This window comes from Diabrotica virgifera, chromosome 7 (assembly GCF_917563875.1).
Source record: "Diabrotica virgifera virgifera chromosome 7, PGI_DIABVI_V3a".
In the NCBI taxonomy this organism is placed as follows: Eukaryota; Metazoa; Arthropoda; class Insecta; order Coleoptera; family Chrysomelidae; genus Diabrotica; species Diabrotica virgifera.
In genome coordinates this window covers 5435787-5461319 of record NC_065449.1, presented here as the reverse complement: position 1 = coordinate 5461319, position 25533 = coordinate 5435787, and the positions used below count along the sequence as shown (strand labels likewise).

At 31.9% G+C, this 25533-nt stretch overlaps 1 protein-coding gene across 1 annotated transcript in view; it reads left to right on the top strand.

Annotated features, from left to right (window-relative positions):
* LOC126888893 (uncharacterized) overlaps positions 1–18627 on the top strand; it is a 33336-nt gene extending 14709 nt beyond the window's left edge. Inside the window, exons 2-3 of the mRNA XM_050657334.1 lie at positions 14761–14889; positions 18159–18627. Of these exons, the coding sequence (XP_050513291.1) occupies positions 14761–14889; positions 18159–18373 (344 nt within the window). The 3' untranslated portion in view covers positions 18374–18627. The remainder of the gene's footprint in view (positions 1–14760; positions 14890–18158) is intronic.
* The last annotated feature ends 6906 nt before the right edge of the window (positions 18628–25533 follow it).

The following is a 25533-nucleotide window of genomic DNA, read 5'->3' as shown; positions in this document are numbered from 1 at the left end:
AGAATTTTTAATAAATTCATATATACCTATTATTGTGGATCAATCTATCAATCAAAGATATAATAAAAAATTTATTTTTTTATATAACACGGGCACATAAATTTGATCCACCCTGTATATTGATTTGTAAATATTTATTAGAAGTCAGCTTGCATGTAAGTGAGTCTCTCCTTTAATGAGCTTTTCGATGAAGAATTAAAGACTTTTGTGAATAATTAAAGTGAAAGGAAGATTTGTTTAGGATCATAATGTAAAAAGATTGTTTATTACGGGAAAGGTAGAATCTACAGGTAGAGGTAATTATTAGTTTCTAGAAAAATAGTTTAAAAGAAAGTTTGGAATTTTAATCTCTTTTTGTTTAACCCCGAGTAAATGTAGAATTCTCCAAAAGTAATTATTATGATGGTAGGAATATTTTTGAAAGAACGACTGTTGAATGAAAAGAGAGGAAGGCGGAGATATAAATGTTTCTGATTGGCTAGGAAATTTGGAATGGGGAAAGAGAAGCTTGAAAGTTGAGACAGTTTGAGAAAGAAATTATTATTATGTTATTGGCATCGCTGAAGAGTAGTCAACGTTTTCGTGGATAGTTAGATAGCAAGTACCAGTGGTTTGTTTGATAGTGGAGAATAGAGCTGAAAAGTGGAACGAGAGACAGATCAAATTGAGACGAAATACCTCTTTAATTCTGTATTATTATGAGAAGGAGAGGAGAGAATTTTTGGAGTCTATTAGAATCGAGTACTGGTTAAAAAAAGGCCTGGCTCGTTGGAGAATTGGTGCTGGTGTGCTGCTAGATTGAAACTTGAGAACGGAAAGGGCTTTGATGGGTAGCCTAACATAGTCAACAAGGGAGAGCTGTTTTGGGTCAAGAGAAGACGTCAGAATGAGTGAAGCAAAAGGTCAGTCAATTTATGTGAAAGATATTTTTATGTTCGGAAACTAAAATTTTGAGTAAAAGCATATGAATTAAGATTCCAATATTTCAAAACTTAAATAGGAAGTATAAGTAATTTTGCGAATATCTAAATTTGTTTGTTTAGCTTGTTTTATCAGTCATCGGGAACAAACCGATAAATTGTTATTTGAACTAGAATACATTTAAGTGGTAAAAATTTCATTCGGACAGCTGTGTCCACAGGTTTTAATTTGATCAATTTTTAGAGTATTGATTTTGATAATAAAAGACAATTCTGTATGCTTATTTTATATTTCTATTTAATTCCTTTTCCTAATATTTTTTCCCGATTAGAACCAACTAAGAGATACGGAAACCACGAGAGAAGATAAGTATAACATAAGATAATTTAGATATTTTTTTTGTATTATAAAAAGGCACCCTGATATTTTTTCTTAATTTTTTTGTATGATTTGTGACAATTGGATAATTGATTAAATAATTAATTGGAGTAATCAAATAAAGACTAATTGACATAAAAGTAATAAAAAGTAGATCATAACACTATATACAACAGAAGTGTTTACTTCATTATACGTTGTTTTATCGAAGGCGAAGGTATACAGCCAACTACAGTTACCGCTTTTTAAAGTTTTATTTATTTATTATATACTATTAGGTATATACTGATGTAATTGTTCAGTCTTAGGAAGATTCTATGCAACTTAAAAAGTCTCTTAAAAAGTCTTTTTATTTATTGTAAACGGGTGGGTACCTACAGGGCACAGCGTAAAATGACAAAATATATTGTTTGATAATTTAAAAAATTTATTACTAAAAACGTGAGTTTAATTTGTTTAGGGACTTATGCAATTTTCACACTTTATTTAGTATTTTACAAGTGGAGTTACACACTTATATAAAGTTTTTTGTTTCTCCTGTAAAATCAGCTATTTTGGACTTACGCATATTTCACATTAGGCCGACGATACGGCTCACGTTCAAATCTGCAGCAACTTGCCTGGACTCACGGTACTGCGGTGTCGTTCGACAAAATCGTCGATGATATATAATTTCTACAATACTGCAGCAGATAGACCAGTCTCTCTGTGGTCAAATTGTAACGATTTTATTAGATGCACGGTCACATACGACCAAAATCTTTGTCAATTAATCGAATTCGACAAAATTGATCGACGCCGCAGTATCCTCAGTCGCCGGCTTTTTAGTGAGCAAGTTTGGCTATTTTGCTTTTGTTTTTGCGCCTTTTTATTTTATTTTGCATTAAGCGCGAAATTTTTGGCAAGCACTTTGACATTTAGCAAATCCGTACGACACTGCGATGTAACGCTGGCTTCCCACGATCCGCAATATCGCGGACAGACGCAGACCAGCTCGCACCGACGCACCGTAGGAAGTGTCTCGTCCGTGGTAGCACAGACTACAGACAGACACGTCTGTGTTGGTGCGTGCTATCACTGCTATCCGTCGAGAGTCGGTAAGATCAAAGGTGTGATATGGACCCGGTGCGGTTGCCCAAAGACGGCAAGTCAGAAGTTGTTCATGTTCATTCGCTGACACGAGTAGTTGTCTGTAGTGTTGCTAAAGTTTGTTGCAGTTGCTTTTAGGAGTTTTTTACTAAAAACGTGGAATGGACGAACGAACTAATTTTTTGATTTTTTGAATCTGTATCAAAACGAATCAACTTTATGAAATTTTACAGCGGCAGAGCATAAGAGCAGGAACAATATATACGATGAGTGGAACCGTATAAAGAATCAAATTAAAGGATAGAACTGTTTAGATTAAAGAGTTTAAAAAGGAAGCGAGTTAAATGGTTAAATCAAACACTACACAGATGGACCTGCACAGATTGTCATGGACCATGGGAAGAGCTCTGTCTGCGGTGCGTTGCCGTCCGTGGTCGTCGGCTGTGCGTGCTGATCCGTAGAATCGCAGCAGTGACGTAGCGTGAGTGTCGGGGCGGAAAACAATTTTGCCATCCTCTTATTTAGGTATTTTAATTTATTATAATATAATGTATACTATACATTACATACATTAATTATAGAGAGTTTTTCGGCGAGTAGTCATCATTATTTTGCATTATACAGGTTGGAATTTAAATAAAAAAAGTTTATCTAAGTTTGAAAATCACGTTTATTAATACAAAAATTCTTATCTTCTTCTTCTTAACGTGCCCTATCAAGTCCCCTTGACGTTGGCGAGTAACATGGCGAAACTGTCTCTGTATCGAGCTATTCTAAATAGGTGTTCTGCTTTCTTTATTCCTGTCCACTCCCGGATATTCTTCAACCAAGAGGCCTGCTTTCTACCAATTCCTCTGCGTCCTTCGATTTTACCCATCATAATAAGTTGAAGAATATTATACCGGTCTCCCCTTACTACGTGTCCAAAATAGGCCATCTTTCTATGTTTGATGTTATCAAGCAGCTCGCGGGTAGCATTTGCTCTCTTAAGGACTGCCACATTTGTCAGCATAGCCGTCCATGGTATTTTCAGTATACGTCTGTGCAGCCACATTTCAAAGGCCTCCAAACGGTTAATGGTGGATATTTTTAATGTCCATGCTTCGACACCATACAAGAGGACTGACCAAATGTAGCATTTAATCATGCGCTTTCGAAGTTGAAGTTGCAAGGTATCATTACAGAAAAATGACCTCATTTTTAAAAATTTCGTGCGGGCTATCTCGATTCTACATTTCTATCTCTTTATCTGGATCTAGTTGTTCAGTAATATGGCAACCAAGATATTTAAAACTGGATACTCTTTGAATTATATGACCATCAACATATAACCGTGAATCTTGATGGGCTAAACGGCTAAATACCATGTATTTTATTTTTGAACAGTTTATATTTAGGCCAAACTCTCTTCCCACTGTGTCAATGGCATTTAAAAGGTGTTGTAATCCATTCATATCATCACTTAAAATAACTGTATATTTGTACACTGTAAAACTTCTTTTACTTTAACCAATTAGACACATTGATATAACTTAAGTATTATAACAGTACATTTATAACTTATTAGTGACATAAGAATAGATACACCTTGACGATCGACAAAATTAAATAAAATCAATTGTTAATTAGAACTAGAACGATACTATGATGTTATATTTTTATCTTTATTGAAAAGTAATATGAGTATTTGTTGGAGTTAAAAACAAAACTTCCGTCTTCAATTAAAAATTTATACGTCTACTTTTTTTAAGAGCAAAGTCTTTTATTGCACCGTCAATGTCTATCGCATCACACACTTCTTGCTCAATAGACAAAATAGCCAAATTAGTTAGTCTTAGTTATTGTCGATCTTAAATAATTTTTAATCAATTTCAATTTTTTAAAAACTCCTCTAACAGCTGGTATTGTTTATAGCAACTGTGAAAAATATTCGGAATATTATTAAAATATTGAGCAGAGTATCTTCCAGCTTAGATTTAACAATAAATTTAAATAATTCAAGTGAATCTGCATTAATCAATTTCGTTGTCTGTAGTAGCAACGAAAGTCCGCAGTCGAAGTTTTTATAGCTTGAAACCCTGCTCGTCAATTTCGTCAGATGTGTAGTCTACATTTCTACATTCAGTGTTATCTGGATCTAATAATATAGCCGACGTTAGATAAACAAACTTATACGTTAAATTCTGTAGCTGTTGAAAACGCTCACGAATTTCTACAATAACTCTATCTAACGAAGAAAACAGCTTTCGTCTCAACTCATTTTCATAAGTCAAGTTTATTAGAACCTCTAGTTCCGTCATCAAAAATATGCTTTCTTGTTATGCGCCTCCGAGGTTTTATGGAAATTCCAAGTTCTTCACACATATTTTTGCATAACCTACAGAGCCATTTGCTCATTCCTCTCTTTTCTCTGTCAACATCATCTGCAAAGCATTTACTTTCTGAGCGCACAATCTTATGTCAAGTCCCCTTGTTTGTAAATATTTTTTGCATCATTCACTTCATGTAGCACCGGTTGCCACAGGCCTAAAAAACAAAGAAAGGAAAATGACAGCATCGAAAATATTAGTAAAGCACCTGCATCTGTCCCTAGTGTTTAAGCTTTCACATGCCTCTGTCAGTTTTTCCAAAGTGACGAGAATGTCTTTGTAATGATGCCATATCACATTTACGGCATCGCCTCTTGCACTCCACCGCCTGTCTTGAATCCTTCTTTTGCCTGTAGCTGCTATCAGAACTTCCCAACGATGTGTCGATGAGGAAAAAAAAAGAATAGCAACTTTCTAAAGTGTCGAAAAAAGTTGTGTTGATTGTTAGTCATAAACGGGGAATTCCCACAAGTCAGTATAGACGTTGTTGCCAGTCGCTACAAAATATTCAAAGAAAAGGAATTCCCTGAATTCGTCACAAAATAAGTAATGAAAAATTCCGTGCTCCTTTCAATCTGTCCGAATTTGTAGTTGCGATAAAAATATAAAATGGTTCAAATATTTACAAAATATTTTTATTATTTATTGTTAAATTTTGCCGCCCCCTAAAAAATGCCGCCCGGGGCGGGCCCCCACTACGCTACGCTACTGAATCGCCGACCGTGTGAAGGATGTACTACAGTATTACAAGGTAAAAATGAAGGTGCAAACTAATCAGTGACCGCAGCTGTACGTATAAAAAATTCCTTACATAAAAAAATTATACGTAGGACAAATGTAAATAAGGACAAATGTAAAGTCAGCAGATGTTTTGTTTATTGCTGAAGACTACGAAACCTCATTCTAATTTGCAAAGTTGGAAACATTCAGAATTTTAATTTTGTAGCCCCTGTTACAAAAGTACCTATAATATTTATTGCAATCATGGCATACTAACTATTACGTACATTACATTGATTATATTTATATTATTTAAATGACCTTCTTTATACTTTAACGGCAACATTAAAATTTTATAGTTTCTTACTTGTTTTTCCTACAATTTGTATGAGTCCCACTCATTTAGTATAGAGATAATTATTAATTATTAATTAAAGTTTTATTATTTACAAAATAAAACTCCGCAATTATTTAACTAACGATAATAACCGAAATGACCATTTAGAGCGTTTTAAGGTTCAAAGTTCATATTCATACTAAGAGCGATACAATAAAAAGCTTATAGTCCAGGACGCATCTGTTTTGAGATGAACGTTGAGAGGTGACTCAAATTTTTTTGCAGAAATTGCTTGAAAATAAATCAAATAATAATATTTGAGTTATCCTCCCACTCAAAATGGTCCGGAACATTGTTTTAATAATCAAAATGTCAAAATATGAAGGAAAAATTCGATTTATTTATTGGTTTTTTGATTATAACTTTAAAACTATTAATTTCTGAAAAAAGTTGTACTGACATAAAAGTTGCGTAATTAAATTTCCTTCAATATAGAATTAGTTAAAAATTTAAAAAATAGTCACCCTTGTTGCAAAATAACAATAATTGCGAAAAAAACCACACAAAAACAAGTATTCGCATTTTACGTTTTTCAACCATTTATGCTACACCTAGAACCTTCATATTTTACCCAGAAAAACTTTGTGACATAGTAAAACAACACTGTAAATTTCATTAAGATCGGTTTAATAGATTTTGCAAAATAAATTTTGCAATCCAGCTTTCGCAAAAAAAAATCATTTTTTTAAAATGTTGCAGGACTGAAAATAAAGCAGATAGTAAGTTGAATTTTTTTGCTTATAGAAGTGTACTGTACCTTTCATTTGCAATTTGCAAAATTAAAATCGATTAAATACCACGGCGTCAGAAATTTTTTTAAATAAACATTAATTTTTGGTGCTACGCGCAGGACAGCGGTGTTCGATTCACACAAGTTGATTTCCACCAAAATTTCTTCCAATCTTTATCTAATATATTATTTTCTTACTCTATATTTTGTTTTATTTTAATATTTTAATTCCACAAAAATCAAACTAACTTTATTATTGTTTGTGAAATATTGTTTAAACAATTGAATATGTTTAAAAATAATAAACTTTTATTCTCTAAGTTAAAATATATGAACAAAGAAAGTTTTTGCTAAAAAAAGTGTTATTTTAAAGGATAGAGTATGTGTTTTTATTTTGCAATAAATAAATTTATTTATTTGTATCGAAATGTAATAAAAATTAAAATGTATCAATCATTATCAAAGGTCATTGGAATGCCCAATCAGAGCAAAATATCCGCTGTCCTGCGCGTAGCACCAATAATTAATGTTTATTTAAAAAAATTCCTGACGCCGTGGTAGTTAATAGATTTTAGTTTTGCAAATTTCAAATGTAAGGTACAGTACACTTCTATAAGGAAAAATAATTTAAACTTGCAATCTGCTTTATTTTCAGTCCTGTAACATTTTGAAAAAATGATTTTTTTTTGCGAAAGCTGGATTGCAAAAATTATTTTGCAAAATCTATTGAACCGATCTTAATGAAATTTACAATATTGTTTTACTGTATTATAAGGTTTTTCTGGGTGAAATATGAAGGTCCTAAGTGTAGCATAAATGGTTGAAAAACGTAAAATGCGAATACTTGTTTTTGTATGGGTTTTTTCGCAATTATTGTTATTTTGCAACAAAGGTGACTATTTTTTAAATTTTTAATCAATTTTATATTGTAGAAAATTAAATTACGCAACTTTTATGTCAGTACAACTTTTCTCGGAAATGAATACATACTTTTAAAGTTATAATCAAAAAACGAAGAAAAAAAAATGTGTGTGTACTTTGTACGCACGTAAGAAGTTATACTTCTATTATATGATTTAAACGAAATTAATATACTTTTTATTTATATTTTGTTTAAATATTAAACTAATTTATACTTACTACTTCTCAAACATTTTTATTAGAACAGTGCCAAAAATTAAAATAATAAAAGAATAAAACACATACAAACACATATTAAACAAGCCACAAATGATGTCTGAACATTAATTGTCGAAATTTTTTTTAACTAAATACGTATTTTCTGAAAATACAATTATATAATAAATATACTTACAATCATAAAATGTATTAAAAAAAACAAAAAAGAAAGTTTCTATTGGGACTCGAACCAGCGCTGATAAGAGCGGTTGGTATTGGAATTCATTCGCCTTCTCCGCTTAGCCACGGACACTATGTGTCATTATTTACGAAGATCGACTAACTAAACGGATTAAACTTGTGATATTTTGATATTTTGAAAATTGATCAAATTATTTTAATTTTGAGTTGAAATGATTTAGAATTGAAAAAATACAACAAAACATCGAGTAAAAAAACAATATATTAGGTGAATATTGATAGAAATTTTGATGGTAATCAAATTATATAAATAAAAGTATGATATTCAAAAGTATGATGATATTCCTGGGGAAGTATGGAGAGCATTGGGAGAAACAGGAATAAGGTGGCTAGCAGGTCTATTTAATAGAATTATGGAAGTTGGACAAATGCCAGACGAATGGAGAAGCAGTATACTGGTACCTGTTTACAAAAACAAGGGAGATATACAACAATGTACAAACTACAGGGCTATAAAACTGCTTAGCCACACCATGAAAATATGGGAAAGAGTAATTGATAGACGGATACGTGAAGAGACCGAAATATCCGAGAATCAATTTGGCTTTATGCAGGGCAGATCAACAACAGATGCAATTTTAATTATTAGGCAGTTGATGGAAAAATACAGGAATAAAGAAACTAACGCTCATATGGTATTTATTGATCTTGAGAAAGCATATGATAGAGTTCCTCGAGAGATTCTGTGGTGGGCACTCAATAGGAAAGGAGTCCCTGGTGAATATGTAAAGATTGTGAGGGATATGTATGAGGGAGTAACGACTAGTGTTAGGACAGGTGTGGGAGAGGCTGATAAATTTCATGTGAAAGTAGGATTGCACCAAGGCTCTGTGCTTAGTCCGCATTTATTCTCATTAGTTTTGGACCAGGTAACAGCGAAACTACAGGGTAACATTCCATGGTGCTTAATGTATGCTGGTGATGTCGTGTTAGTAGAAAATAGTGAAAGAGACTTAGAACAAAAACTGGAACAGTGGAGGCAAGCTCTGGAGGAAAAAGGTTTAAAACTTAGTAGGACAAAAACAGAGTATTTGCAATGTTCATTTAAAGATGGAGTTACTACAAATAAAATGGTACCTTTGGATGGTGAACTGATTGCAAAAAGCAATAGTTTTAAGTAACTGGGATCGGTATTACAGAGTAATGGAGAAATAGATATAGATGCATGCAGTAGAATTAGGGCTGGATGGATGAAGTGGAAAGAAGCGAGTGGTGTGTTGTGTGACAGAAAAATTCCAATGAAACTGAAGGGAACATTCTATAAAACAGCCATAAGACCGGCTATAATTTACGGAACTGAATGTTGGGCAGTGAAGAAGAAAGAGGAACAAAGAATGCATGTGGCGGAAATGAGAATGCTTAGATGGATGAGTGGAGTTACAAAGAAGGATAAAATTAGAAATGAGTATATTAGGGGAAGTCTAGGTGTGGCACCAACTGATGCCAAAATGAGAAGAGAGCATAGGTTAAGATGGTTTGGTCATGTTCAACGTCGAGACGTTAATCACCCAATACGAAGAATAGCTGAAGTGCAGATTACTGGAAGGAGTAGGAGAGGAAGACCAAAGAAGACCTGGGGGAAACGATAAGGCAGGACATGTTGGTAAAGGGGATTGACATTGATATGACCCAAGATAGAATTGTGTGGAGAAATGCAATTAGGGAAGCCGACCCCGCATAGGGATAAGGCAAAGAGAATGATGAATGATTTTGTAATCGACACCACTAGCAGCGAGGATCGGCCATATAATAGCCACTGTCGGCGATCCTCGCTGCTAGTGGCGTCCATTTCAAAATCATTGGCGCTACAAAACCGCCTGTCTAAGGCACTTTGTGGCACCACAGTACCGCTGCAGAGTAGTTTGTCTTTTTCTGCGCTTACTGTAAAGAGACTTTTCGGCCACCCGGTATAAGAAAGCGTTGGCAAAAAGCTTACGAACTAATGCAATTCGACATGTATCTTACCAAAACTGAATGGCATGGTCTTTATTGTTTAAAATTTAAAATATAATATTTCTATTTGGTCCAGAGTATCCACTTGTACCTACTTCTTAGTCCTAATTAAACTTCATTTATTAAAAAATTTAAATTTGATCAATTACTTTAATTATTCTTAGGAATGTATAGTATACTAAATGTATAGTATGTATAGTAATACTACACTAAAAGGTCAGGTGTATTTAGTCATTCATCTAAAAACGTTTCTATCATAGAGTTTAATCGTTTGAGTTCAATGACTTCAATTTGGGCTGTACTACTTTCACTTCCACACTGCAGCCAATATAAAAAGAACTGTTTATATCGATGATCTACTTTCTTACAGGTGGACTCAAGTTAGAAAAATCTTTTTATACAGTTTGGATAAAATTATTACATTTTAACAGTTAAATAGATAAAATGTAGAATCGGGATAGCTCGCACATTAAAAAAAAAATGAGGTCATTCTTTTGTAATAAGTTGCAGTGGCGCACCTAGATTTTTACTCTGGGGGGGGTTTGGCTTGGGCACAGAAAATTTTTTGTATAGTTTGTTAAAGACAAGTTACATTTTCCTACTATTCTTTATATGCCCTGGGAGGGGTTTTAACCCCCAACCCACCCCTACCCCCCTGAGTGCACCACTAATAAGTTGCAATAAAGTGCAACTTTAACTTCGAAAGTCTATGATTAAATGTTACATTTGGTCCGTTATTTTATATGGATATAATATATGGATATAATGGGGGATATTAAAAATACTCATACCAGCATTAATCGTTTGGAGGCCTTTGAAATGTGGCTGCACATACGTAAAAAATAAGTGGCTAAAAATACCATGGACGGCTATGCCGACAGATGTGGCAGTCATTAAGAGAACAAATGATACTCGCCAGCTGCTTGATAATATCAAATGCAGAAAGATGGCCTATTTTGGACACATAGTAAGGGGAGACCGGTATAATATTATTCAACTTATTATGATGGGTAAAATCGAAAGACGCAGAGGAATTGGTTTTCTTGGTTGAAGAATATCAGGGAGTGGAAAAGCATAAAGAAAACAAGCAACTATTTAGAATAACTCGAGACAGAGACAGTTTCGCCATTACTCCAGGTTAATAAGCTAGAAATAGACCATGTTCGGAACACTCAAAGATCCAGATAGCTAACTACTTTTTTAGTTATTGTAGACCTATAGGAAGAAAACCTATCTGTTTCCTGCCTAGAGTTCGCGTCCGTTTTTTAATTATTAAATATTTTAATTATTAATGTTAATAACTTTTACTAAAACTACCTTAGAACTTTAGTGTTTCATCCAAAGTTGGGTATTGGGGTACTTAACAAACCCTCAAAATTTGAGACCGATCCATTAATTAGTTTAAGAGTTATTCTAGTTGTTTACCCCAGAGACCATTATTTTGCAATAACATAAGACAGAAAATAATGAAGATAAATAAAAAAGATAAAAAATTATCTAATATAGTCAAAAATCCTAATGCCAAATTTGTGAAATTTTGTAGTTTATTTAGAATAACTTTAAATATTGTCCGTAGAAAAAATAATTTTACATATTAGAAAAGCTGGTATTTTATACGAATTTTTAAAAATGTAGTTCAATTGGTGACTAGTCGTGGTAAGTGAAGGGGGAGCTTGGAGCCGACAAATGCACGAGTTCAAAAACTAAAAAAGGCAACTTAAAACTACTATCATTTTCTATATCTCGAGATCTACTGAATATATTTTGATCGTTCTTTTTTTAATGTGTATGTAATTTTTCTGTACATTACAAATATGCAATTTGTCTAGACATTTAATAATTAATAAACAGTCTAATTTGTTTAAACAATTTTTGAAAAAATAATTTTTTCCCAAAAATCCATGATTTTAATCATACTATCGTTATTAATCATAGAAAAAGTTAAGGTATACTTTAATAAATAAATTATCTTCAATAAATAATTATCTAATAAAAATCATTTATTTATTAAAGTGTACTTTAACCTTTTCTATGATCATTAATGATACTATGATTAAAAAAATAGAATTTTGTAAAAAAATATTTTTTCAAGAATTGTTTAAACAAATTAGACTATTTATTAATTATTAAATTTATAAACAAATTAAAAATTTGTAATGTACGTAAAAATTACATACTAATTAAAAAAAGAAAGATCAAAATCCATTGAGTTGATTCGGAGATACAGAAAATTATATTCGTTTGAAATTGCTTTTTCGGTATTTTAACTCGGTGGATTTGTAGGTTCCCCCTAGTAATCTTTTGAACTACATTTTTGAAAAATCGTAGAGGGTGCTGTGAGGGTACAATGTTTGTGCAGATTTTTTAAGAAAAAATACAAATCCCATTCTTTAAAATGGCATTAATGAGGTTCCTTAATTATTATAAACAAATTAGATGTGAATTAAAAAAAACATATGGCTAACTTTGTCCCAAATGAACCCAGGCTAAATTTTTTTATTTGAAAATTCGTGTTAAAATATTATCTTTTCGAGTATATAAAAAGATTGTTTCTACGGACAACATTTTAAAGTTATTCTAAATGTTTATAAACTACAAAATTTCTAAAATTTGGCATTTGGATTTTTGACTATATTAATTAGTTTTTTTATCTTTTTGTAATATATTTTAATACTATCACTCTTTTGCTTTCATTTGGCATACTTAGAATTGCCCTATCTTCATTATTTTCTGTCTTATCTTATTGCAAAATAAAGGTCTCTCTGATAAACAAATATAATAACTCTTAAACTAATTAATGTATCGGCCTCAAATTTTGAAGGTTTATTAAGTACGCCAATACTCAACTTTGGGTAAAACACTAAAGTTCTAAGGTAGGTTTTCAATGTTCTAAAAAACTGAATTTTGTAATTTTATGTCAACTATTTAGGTTTTGAATGGAGTGCAAAAAATCGAAAAAAATCACGATTTTTGCACTAAATTGTTAATAATTAAAAACGGACGGGAACTCTAGGCAGGAAACAGGTAGGTTTTCTTCCTATAGGTCTACAATAACTAAAAAAGTAGTCAGTTATAGTCCGTCCGCTACAACTTTTCCCATGCGGTACGATTCATTTTCAATCAAATTAAGTCAAAACATAAAGTGAAACGTACGCCGATGTATGTAGTATATATACAGTATACAAAATGTATATACACATCGAAGTTCGTTTCAATTTATGTTTTGACTTAATTTGATTGAAAATTTTTTGCTCAATTAGAAATCCAATGAAATCAATTAATTTGTGGTCATCTGATTGAATACAACCAATAAAACCAACATTATACTGAAAACAGATCCCATGGGCTGTTTTCACTCAATCATGTAGCTATGGATACCTACATTTCGTTTCATTTCGATTTTGACATTTCAAATATTCAATATTTCAAAATGTCACGATTTGGTTGTAATACTGATGAGAATATTAATGAAATTATCGAATCAAATATACCAAAGAATACTGTTTACAGTAAAAAATTTGTATGGAAAGCGTTTATGGACTTTTGCAATGATAGAAAATATGAATTAGATGGAAATCGGACGGTGGAAGAATTGGCGTCGATTTTAAAGGATTGGGCTGTGAACATGAGAAGAAAAGATGGTACAGAGTTTAAAGAAGCTACTGTCAAAACCATGTGGAACCTAACAAGTAAGCTTTTACAAGAAAAGTATTATAAGGAAATGAAAGTTATTATTGACTCATTCAAAAGCGTTGTATTTCAACAAGCGTAGTGGAAATACATCTTCATCAGTTATAGAAACTAACATGTCTGGATCTTCATTAAATTTTTCTAATTGTTCCTTTGTTAATTGCACATTTAAATAAATTGTTTCTGCTCTGTATTTTTTTTTCATAACCAGCAAAAAATTTTCTATCCGAATAACCCTCGAACATTGATAAATGCTCAAAAATTGTTTAACAACTTTCTCAAGCTTGTTGCTTACAGGCAACCAAGCAACAAGCTTTCGAAATCTGTTATAAATTTTTTTCGAACAATTATCAATGTCCTTGGGTTATTACTACTGAAAATGAATCGACCGCATGGGGAAAGTTATAGCGGACGGACTATACCTGGATCTTTGAGTGTCCCGAGAAAATCCTTATTACTCTGGACACAGAATAAATAACCACACAGAAGCGAAACTCCTGCCGAAAACGGTAACCTAATTTTCATGCTCATGTGTCAACGTAACTGGTGCAACCTCACTTTTGCGACTGACGTGACAGTTGTTTATAGTTAAATTTTATATTTATATATGTTTTATTTTATTTATATTTTATAGTTAAATTTTATATTTCTTATTTAATTAATAACAATTTGTCAAAAATATTACCTAGTTTGGAATGGTCTATTCCTTAGAACATCAAGTTCTATTCTGTAACTAGTGCACAAGGTCAAATATTTCGCTCCCAACAAAATCAATGGAAACGACAGTCAGATTCGCTTCTGTGTGGTTATTTATTCTGTGCTCTGGACTACATGTTAATTGCCAACGTCAAGGGGACTTGATAGGGCACGTTAAGAAAAAGACAGTTTTTTATCTATTAGATATGAAATAGGTTTTTTAACAAGATTCTGAAACCGTTTTCTTGTGAGTGCAGTATTCTTAACAATTTCCAGTACATGGCTCATCAGCCTGTTAGTGCGATGATCGCCACATTGTTTAGCGTTTATTTTTTTCGGTATCTTTACAAATAAGCCTTGGTTCATTATAATATGTAATATATTTTCTAGAAACCATTTTTGAACTAGTTATAATTAATAAATTTTATTACTTTTAGCCTCAGCATTAGAATGTTATTTCTGCGACGATTGTCAAGGATCTCCAAGCAGCTGGCCAAAAAGAGCTTGTGGCACTGTCCAACCCGCAGCTGGTATGGAATGGGCGTGTTCACGAATTGATTACAAATGTAAGTAATTAAAATGATTATTTCATTCGTAGGAGATTCTGACCAATAGAAAGGTACAGAAATAAAAATTAAACTGATAATTTTTGATAATTGCCCGTCGTCAAGTATATTATCTAGATGCCCTTCGTTGCTACGAAAAAATACATTCAGTGACATTAATGACAATTAATGTTTTATTAAAAATTATAAAAGTGATGAATTTCAACCGCCAAATATTTATTACAACTGTGTGTTTAATTGTACTAATTTGTACTTACATAAATAAATTACAATAAAATTTTGGTTTTTAACAGTTTTATTCATGAAATAATCGCAACAAATTGCACTCGATATCTAAAATTATTATCGAATTTTTGCCCTCGTAACACTTTGACGTAACTAAAACTGTCAAAGTGTCACTCGGGATAAATTCGATAATTTTAGAGCTCTTGTGCAATTAATACTGATAATTTAATTTTAATTTATTTTGGGAAAACACTAAAAAATGGGTTTTTTCGAATTTTGAGGATTTTCTGAAGAGGAAATTTCAAATTTAACTTCTCCATTTAGACTAAGATCTAATAAAACTACCTTCACGGATTGGATAAAAATGATTTGATGTAATTTAGTATGTTAAAAATTGTAAAAACACGGGGTGCCCGGTATAATTTTGTCTAGAATGAATTAATTAATAATAAATAATAGTCTGGGCAGATTATTGGAAAATAGGCCATTTTTGGGAAAAGTTATTTACTAGCAATTTTATTGCTGGAATCGAATCTTATGATTGCATATATTAATAATATAGGTATGCAAAGTCCACAGATAGTGTGCTACTTTTTTTATAAACAAAATGGCGCCCAAAAATTCTGTTTTTTCAATTTTTGCTCTATAATTCCAAAGATTTTAACTTTACACCAAAAACACTCAAATAAAAATTTACCGTAAATAAATTCTGCATAGAGAAGTGTTTTTCCCGATTTACTTCAACCAAAATTTTCCCCGGAAAATGCGGGTTTTTCCAACAAAATCTTTAATTTTCAACTAAAATTTTAGATAAGTAATTGTTTATCAATAATTAAATTACTTAGTAATATAAAAGCTCTTTTCGTATAGATTATAATTCCAGAAGCCGATCGAAATCGAATGAACAGTTTAGCAACAATTGAATTGTTAATTAAAATTTTACGGTCGCTATAAAAACCACAATAATTATGATACATAAGAATAAAAATTATTTGTGTATAAAAAGACACTGTACCTATCTAATGTACTTCATAGATTTGAAATTGGACTATTTAAGCGGCCTCAGGAATATTTTAAAATTATAAACAATTTTTTGCCTTATAAACAAATAGAATATCTCGGGAAATATTAAATTAAATTAAATCATGAAAACGGCATTGGAAAAAAGCTGTAGGACGCTTCTTTTAAAAGAAAAATCGTTTAATTATGATAATTGGTTCCGGAGATACTAGCGGTCAAAGTGGACCGGCATGTACAGCAAAGATATAAACAATAGGATCATAATTTTCAAACCATCACCTTTTTGTTTTTGTCCTCTTTTTCGCACCAATTTTCATATCTTTAAAATACTCATCATATATTATTAAAATAAAAACTATCGATATTACGAGTGAAAATTGCCAAAAATAGCAAAATTCCAATCAAAAATTAGGTTGGAGAAAATATAATATCAAAGTTCAAAATCGGTATCCGTTAAAAAAATGCATTTTCTCGGCTTCCCATGGAGCAATTTTCTTCATCCTTTTTTTGTTCTCAAGTAACTCGAGTAGAGCCATCTAACTAAGGCATTATTAAATGTCAAACTTGCTTTTGTTTTGTTATAGTATATTAATTTATTTATAAGAAAAGAAAACTACATATTTTTTTCAGTTGTAGACTTTCTTTAGATAAACTTACAAGTGTACCTTTTAACGTTAGAAACACAAATATTCTCATTTAAAAGCTGTATAATTATTTAAACAATCTTTATTTAAACAAATTAAAAATTTTTGTTATAATAAATAAATTTATTATAAAAAAACAAAAGCAAGTTTGACATTTAATAATGCGTCAGTTAGAGGGCTCTACTCGAGTTACTTGGGAACAAAAAAAGAATGAAGAAAATGCATTTTTTTAACGTATACCGATTTTGAACTTTGAGGTTACATTTTCTCCAATCTAACTTTTGATTGGAATTTTGCTATTTTTGGCAATTTTCACTCGTAATATCGATAGTTTTTATTATAATAATATATGTTATGAGTATTTTAAAGAAATGAAAATTGGTGTGAAGAAAGAGTACAAAAACAGAAAGGTGATGAGTCAAAAATTAAGCTCCTATTGTTTATATCTTTGCCGTAACTGCCGGTCAATTTTGACCGGTTGTATCTCAGGAACGACTTATCACAATTAAATGCTTTTTCTTTTAAAAGAAACATCCTGCCATTTTTTTTCCAATACCGTTCTCATGATTTAATTTAATTTAATATTTCCCGAGATATTCGATTTGTTTATAAGCCAAGAAATTGTTTATGATTTTAAAACATTCCTGAGACCGCCTAAATAGTCAAATTTTAATTATGTAAAGTATATTAGATAGAAACAGTGTCTTTTTATATAAAAACCATAGTTATTCTTATGTATCATATTTATTGTGGTTATTATAGCGACCGTAAATTTTTAATTACCATTTCAATTGTTGCTAAACTGCTCAATTCAATTTCTGGAATTATAATCTATATGAAAAAGCTTTTCTATTACCAAGTTATTTAATTATTGATAAATAATTACTTATCTAAAATGTTAGTTGAAAATTAAAGATTTTGTTGAAAAACCCGCATTTTCCGGTCTCGCATTTTTCGTCTCTATGCAGAATCTCTCAGTCTCTATTAATATATACAATCATAAGATTCGACTCCAGCAATAAAATTTCTCTCATATCACTTTTTTCTTTGACATGTTAGCTATGCGTATGCCAAATTGCATGTCAATCCATGCGGTTCTTTTAAAATTTACGGCAAAAACCGTGAAAGAATGTACTATTCGAAATTAATTAATAATTAAAACATGGCCTTATAAAAATGTCATATATATTTTTTTATTATATTCATTTTAAAGCCTATTTTATGACAGGCTGTACTAAGTTCTTCCTCTTTATTTGTCCCAAATTGTCTGCAATCAAAACTATATCGCCTGCATAGCTTAAGTGCTGTAGCATTCTCTCATCTCTTTTTGAAAATGTTCATTGTAAATTGCTAACTTTATTAACTTTAATTTATTTACAGCCAGAGCTACCTACAAAGATGCCGTAGACAGAGGATGCGCAGCAGTCCCAAAGGTGAATGGAAAATTAAACTTCAATTGCCCAACAACCAAGGGAGAACCAAAATCTTGTGCCGCCTGTCAACAAGACTTATGTAACTCAGCTCCAAGCATACAGTTCAGCTTTGTGGCACTAGCTTCTGTTGTATTGGCTGTAATTGTTCCAAAGTTATTGTAACTTAATGTAAGTGCATGAAGTACACAATGAAAATACTTGCGGGTTACAATCGAATAAGACACACATTTATCTAAAGAACTCGCACATTTTGTAATAATAAACAGAGATTTACAACTTAAAATTTTTGTAAAATAGCAATATTTGAAATATCATTACATTTGTCTATAGCCACAAATAATAATAATAGTTAATGTATTCTTGTTATTGTATTGATTTTTTAAAGTTTAAATAAATATAATAAATATTGAAATCAATGGTGTCGTGTTATGATTTTTTGAGCGTTGAATATCTGCACTTATACCTAAACCAAAAATGAAAACCCTAAAGGAAACTCCGACATTTGGACTTAAGGTCGAAATTTAAACGTTTTTCTTCAAGAGCTGGCCTCAAATGTTCCAGTTTTTGTCCTTTCACTATTTCCTACTAACACTATATCATCAGAATACATTAAGCACTAGGGAATGTTACCCTGTAATTTCGCTGGTATCAGTCTCTTCCATACCTGATCTAACACTAGTTGTTACTCCTTCATACATTTCTCTCCTAATTTTTATACAGGTACCCTTCTTCCCTCATTTCCCATTGAGTGCCCACCACAGAATACATAATCACTCGAGGAGCTGTATCATATATGTTTTCTCAATATTGTAATATAATACTTTCTTTGCATAAAGCCAATAGGCTATTGATTGTGTATTTTAGAAAGGAACTACAACGTTAACGGAGTTTTATTGTTTCATATAGTCAATGGACCTCTAAATATGAAAAAATCGCGGAGTTCTACCCTTTAAAGGGGTGCGTTTTTGAAAAAGGGGTGAATTAGTCCCAAGGCACAGGTCGAATTAGGGTGAGTTCTATGCACGTTTGGTACAAACACATCTACAGGAAAATTGTTCCAGGTTAAATTTACTATCCGATCATCACATTTTAAAGTCAAAAATATTTTTTTTTACAAAAATGTATTCAAAAGAAAAGCAAGAAAAAAACACAAAAGATAGCAATTTTGCTTTTTGGTCCATAATTTTTTTCTACGGGGATATAAGTATAGGCATCACTTTAAGAAAAAAAACTTCCATCCTTACTCTTTAAAATGAAGTTTAGCAGAAGTCTCTATGATTTATGGTTTTCACAATATGATTTTTCAAAGTTTGCCACTCACAGCGATTTTGGCCCATTTTCCTTGTTACTTCTTAAACATTGTTCTGTATCTTTTTTCTACGTAGCTTTAGGTATATGCACTGTTACATTTAATAGGAAGAAAAGTCAATTACCTTTAATACGGTCATTGGTAAAAGGAGCTATAGCTATTTTTAAGCAAGCTATGGTTGTTCAAAATTTTATACTTTTAACGATTTTTGATATATTTTACGATTATTCTTAAATTTCTCATTATAATCTTTTTTATTGTATATGTAGGTATATAGGTACATTGTCTAATAAAAAATAAAGCTTATTTTCTTTACTTTAAAATGGTGTATCGTAAAAAATTCTGGGACTATTTTTAAACAAGATATCAAATATCTGACATATACACATGCAATAATAGGTCCCACTAAGTTGGAACCATATGGAAAACTTTTTTATTATTAACTTTATGAAAAAAAATTATTCTCTATATAAAATGCTCTGCATAGTCTAATACCTAAGATGCAATCATCAGATATAAAATTTTATCAATAGTGTACGAGGTATGTTAAAAAATATAAATTTCGCTCAAGAGTAAAGTACCTATATATTTCATAATATCGAAAAGTGTTATTAAGAAAAGTTATTTGGTATTAAAAATTATGTTATAATATGCAATCATATTTTTCTAATTGAAAAAAATTCAAAAAATTTTTTTCTCAAATTACGGATACTTTTGGATATCCATATCGTGTTTAAAAATTGTCCTAGAATTTTTTGCAATACACCATTTTAAAGTAAAGAAAATAAGATTTTTTATTTCACAATGTATATACCTAAATGTACAAGAAAAAAAGTCATAATGAGAAATTTAAGAAATAATCATTAAAAATATCAAAAATCATTAAAAGTATGAAATCTTGAAAAAGCATAACTTGCTTAAAAAGAGCCGTATAACCTTATACAGTAGATCATTTTAAAGCTAATTGACTTATCTTTCTACTAGATGTACCATTGCATATACCTAAGTAGAAGTGCTTAGGAAAAAGTTACAGAACAATGTTTGCGAATTAATGGAGAAAATTGCCCAAAAATGCTGTGAGCGCCGAACTTTGAAAAATCCTATTTCGAAAACTATAAAACTTAGAGAATTTTACCATACTTCATTTTAAAGAAGAAGGATGGAAGTTATTTTTTGCTAAAGCAATGCCTATACCTATATCGCTGTGGAAAAAAGTTATGGGACAAAAAACAAAGATGCTTTCTTTCGTGTTTTTTTCTTGCTTTTCTTTTGAATATATTTTTGTAAAAAAAAACTATTTTTGACGTTAGAATATAATATTTCGATTGTAAATTTAACCTGTAACAATTTTCCTATAGACATGTTTGTACTCAGAGTGTATACAACTCACCCTAATTCACCCTGTGCCTAGGGACTAATTCACCCCTTTCTCAAAAACGCACCCATTTAAATGGTAGCACTCCGCGGTTTTTTCGAATTTAGAGGTCCATTGACCATATGAAATAATAAAACCCCGTTAACGTTGTAGTTCCTTTTAGCTCTCTGATTTTGAACATAATCAATAGCCTACAAACTGATTATTAGATATTTCAATTTCTTCACGTATCCTTCTATCAATTACACTCTCCCACATTTTCATGGTATGACCAAGTAGTTTTTTTCTTCTTCATGTGCCATCTCTAAGAAGGTCGGCCACCATCATGGCAATCCGCACTTTCGATACCGCTGCTCTAAAGAGATCAGCAGAGGATCAGCTGCTCAAATTGTTTAACTAGGAGATGCATATTCCTTCTACCCTGTATTTTTCCTTTGATTATTAATTGTAACAAGTTATAACGCTAGTCCCTCATGACATGTCCCAGATATTGCACTTTTCTAACTTTAATTGTATTTAAAACCTCTCTTTCTTTTCATCCAACTTATTCTTAATATCCTTTTGTAGGCCCATAACTCTAAGGCTTCTAATCTGTCCGAAACATATTTCTTTAATATCCAAGCCTCCAACCCATAAAATAATACTGAGAACGCGTAGCATCTCAGAAGTCTTATCTTGAAAGAAATTGTAATATCCCTGCTACAGAATACTTTTTTCAGTTTGTTGAAAGCATTTTTTGCCTGTCATATCCTTGCTTTAATCTCTTCCCTGTATTCATTATTTTCATTAATTATTGTACCCAGATATTTATATTTTTCAACTTTTTTAATTTGTTCCCCATGTATTTTTATGCTTTCTTGGCACTGTTAAGCTGATATTATCTCCGTTTACTCAACCGGTCAATTTCTTCATTTAATAAACTGTCAAAGTACTTCTTCCTTCTAATTCAAGAAGACCCCATATCACCGTTGCTAAGTTGCTATTCAATTCGAACTTAGAGTATTCGATAAGTAAAATATTATCAGAGCTGGCAGGGAGATTTGCGAATAGAAGATCAGAACCTGTTGTTAGACTTTGCTGATGATCTAGATGCAGTCGCTTTTTCTACAAGAGACGTGAGAGAGGTATTTTCCCAACTCGAGGAGGAAACAGCAAATCCAAGACCAAAGTTGGATAGAATATAAGTATTAATGACCAAAACTTCTAAGTAGGTAGTAAAAAAGTTTAAAAATCTGGAGGCGGTAATCACAGATGACATAATTACAACCACATAGAAAAAGAGGTATCAGGAAGGATTGTTGCGAAAAATAGAGACTTATACTCCCTAGCATCATTATTAAGATCTAAGCTGCTAAAAATGCAATCTAAATTAAGGCTGTACATGTCAATTATTCGCCCAATAGGGAACTTGCACTAAAAAATTTTTTTGCATAAAATTGTTAATTTATGTTTTAAAATGTTATATTCAAAATATTACGTCCTAACAATGAATAGTGTACGTACAACATCTAATCAAAGTTTCGCGCCTAAAATTTCCGTTTTAAACAACTTCAAAAGCGAGACCTGGGGTCTGACGTCACAGGCCACTCGTATCGTTTGCCCGTTCGGTGCAGTTTGCCCATAGATAAAATAATATAGTTGAAATATCTTGTTTTACTCTGTGGCAAAAATGATTTTTTCTGTGACAGGCAAAATATTAACATTTTATCTCTGTTGACATGTATCAAAAAGTTCTTTTTTATGAAATTACTTTTGTCGTTTCTTGTGTTGAAGAACAAAGAAGAAACAAGTAACTTAAAAATAAACAAAACTTTTAGTAATAAAAGTAAGAGTAACTAAAACGTATTGGTGCTACTATAGTATGCGGTCTACAGTCGGGTTTCTACTATAGCTTGCGGTCTACCGAGGGATGCGGTGTAAGTATAAGCTGAGATGATAAAGACATTAAGTTGTAAAATTACAATAATGATTCTTCTTATTTATGCGTATTATTAACTTTGTAAAGAAGGATTTTGTTGGCTATGTACACGTTCTATCGGTACTTCTGCTAATCATCATAATCTTTTCTCAGAAGGCTTTGAACACAATAATGAAAGGCTCCAGTAGGTACTAATAAACATTACAATAAAATATAATCTTTATTATAATGCAAATTACACCGTAATCTTTTCCAGGATATACGAATCCTTCGATTAGAGGTAGGTAGATCAAACCCACGCCATGGGATAAACCGTATACTATAATATAATGGTACCAAACTATTGTTATAAACGGTTTAAACATGCTTATTAATAACTCTTACTTATTTGCCTTGACACCTCGCATTTCTCCAATAGAATAGCTTTCACTACTTTTTATAAAAGTTGCCACGATGAAGACATCAACGGTAGGTAAGTTAGTCAGATTGACCTTTTGAAAAACCCTCGTCCGTCATATTATGCGTTTTAAACTCTTTACAAAGTAGCACTCAACTTTATCAATTTCAGTTTAAAACTAAGCTGATTGGGGAACTACTTATTACAATATATAAGATGAACATAAATAATACCTAGGAATTTTCCATTAAAGACGATTAAAATGTAATATACCCGTGATACCTACCCTAATCGCGTTGTTTCCGACTAGCTAGCACGGTTGTCGGTGGCATGACGGTGGCCCGTGACGTCGAACCAATAGAAGGACGTTCAAGAGCCTCCTAAGATATTTGAATTTTATAGCATTTTCAAAGCGTCGTAATTAGCGTACGGGTTAAAAATATTTGTTTTTTTCGCATGCAAGCATTTTAAGATCATGTTACCTTATGTTTTTTAATATCATTTTAATATTTAAAAATTTATGCAAGTTCCCTATTGGTACATTTATGAAAATGAAACATGGACTCTACATGAGCGGGAAATAAACAAGCTGCTGGTATTTGAAAGGAAAGTTCTCAGAGTGATATTTGGTCTTCAAAGAGATGAATTGACAGGAGAGTGGAGAAAGCAATGCTGAATTGGTAGCTCTGTATGATACTGAAAATACCGTCAGGCAAATAAGACCAAAAGACAAAATGCATGGTTATAACAGCAAATCGAATAAGATGTAAATTGGAGCTGAAGGGTCAGATAATAGAACATGTGATGGAGTTTAAATATCTAGGCATCACACTATCTAGCTACAGGAAGCTCGAAACAGAAGTGGAAGATCAAGTGAATAGAGCAAACAGAGCCGCAGGTTGCCTGAATGACATAATATGAAGAAATAAAAACAGTCATCAGACCAACAATGACATACGCGGCAGAAACACGACCTGACACAGATAGGACAAAAAGATTGCTCCAAAGAGCAGAGATGAAAACCCTTCAAAAAATCGATGATAAGGCACCATGGACAGAGTTAGAAGATACGACGAGGATGTAAGGTGGAGAACATTAATAACTGGATAAGAAACAGAAGAGTAGAATGGAATGACCACATAGGCCGAATGGCAACAAATAGGGACAGCGAGAGACGGTTGCCCAATAGGAAAACGATCATTGGGAAAATCACAAAAACGATGGAATGAGGAATGACAACTTGAGGAATGTCTATACAAAAAGACGAAGAAGAACAATTATAATTTTCAACTTCCTGCCCCCAGTGCCCCCTTATTTTTTTTCCGGCAAAATAGCGCCATTTGGCTGACTTCAATTCTGTGTTATTATTATACAGGGTGTTTCATTAATAATTGTCCATATAGTAAATGGAGAAACCTTAGCACAAAATACGAAGATTTAACCTAAAACCCTTAAACAAAATGTGGTTCCTTACTGAGTTACAGGGTGTTTTATCTAAAAATTTAAAAACTATTTTTGCTCAGCATTTTAAAACTATTCGACGTATCCTTTTCATACTTGGCAGGAAGTATAGGTACTGTACAAACTACTAAATTATGTTAAAAAAACGTTTCTGGCTGTTTCCAGAGGCGTACGACGGGGGAAAGTGAATGGTTGACCCTTTCCAAATTCTACGCCACTGACGAAATTGCTATTTTAGTTTAATTTTTGGATTCTCCAATGTTTTCTATGAAAATAATATCCTCTTCATTCGTAACGATAAATTGATTAATGTAGTGACTTGCTTCATTTTAATTTCAAATATCTCGAAAACTAATCATTTTATCGTTATGAATGAAGAGTATATGATTTACGTAAAAAGTATTGTAAAATCAAAAAATTACAGTAAAATAGCAATTTCATCAGTGGCGTAGAATTTGGGAAGGGTCAACCAGCCACTATCCCCTGTCGTACGCCTCTGGTAGTAGCTAGAAACGTTTATGTATCTTAATTTCGTAGGGTATACAGTACGTACACTTTCTGCCAAGTATGATAAGGATAGGCCAAATAGTTTTAAAGTACTGGCTACAAATAATTTTTAAATTTTTAAATATAAATAATCAAAATAACTGTGCCGTTTCATATTTAACTTCAAATATCTCGAAAACTAATGACTTTATCGTTACCAATGAAGAGTACATTATTTACGTAGAAAGTATTGGAGAATCTAAAAATGGCACTAAAATAGTAATTCCTCCAGTGGCGTAGAATTTGAGAAGGGTCAACCATTCACTATCCCCTGTCGTACGCCTCTGGTACTAGCTAGAAACGTTTGTGTACCATA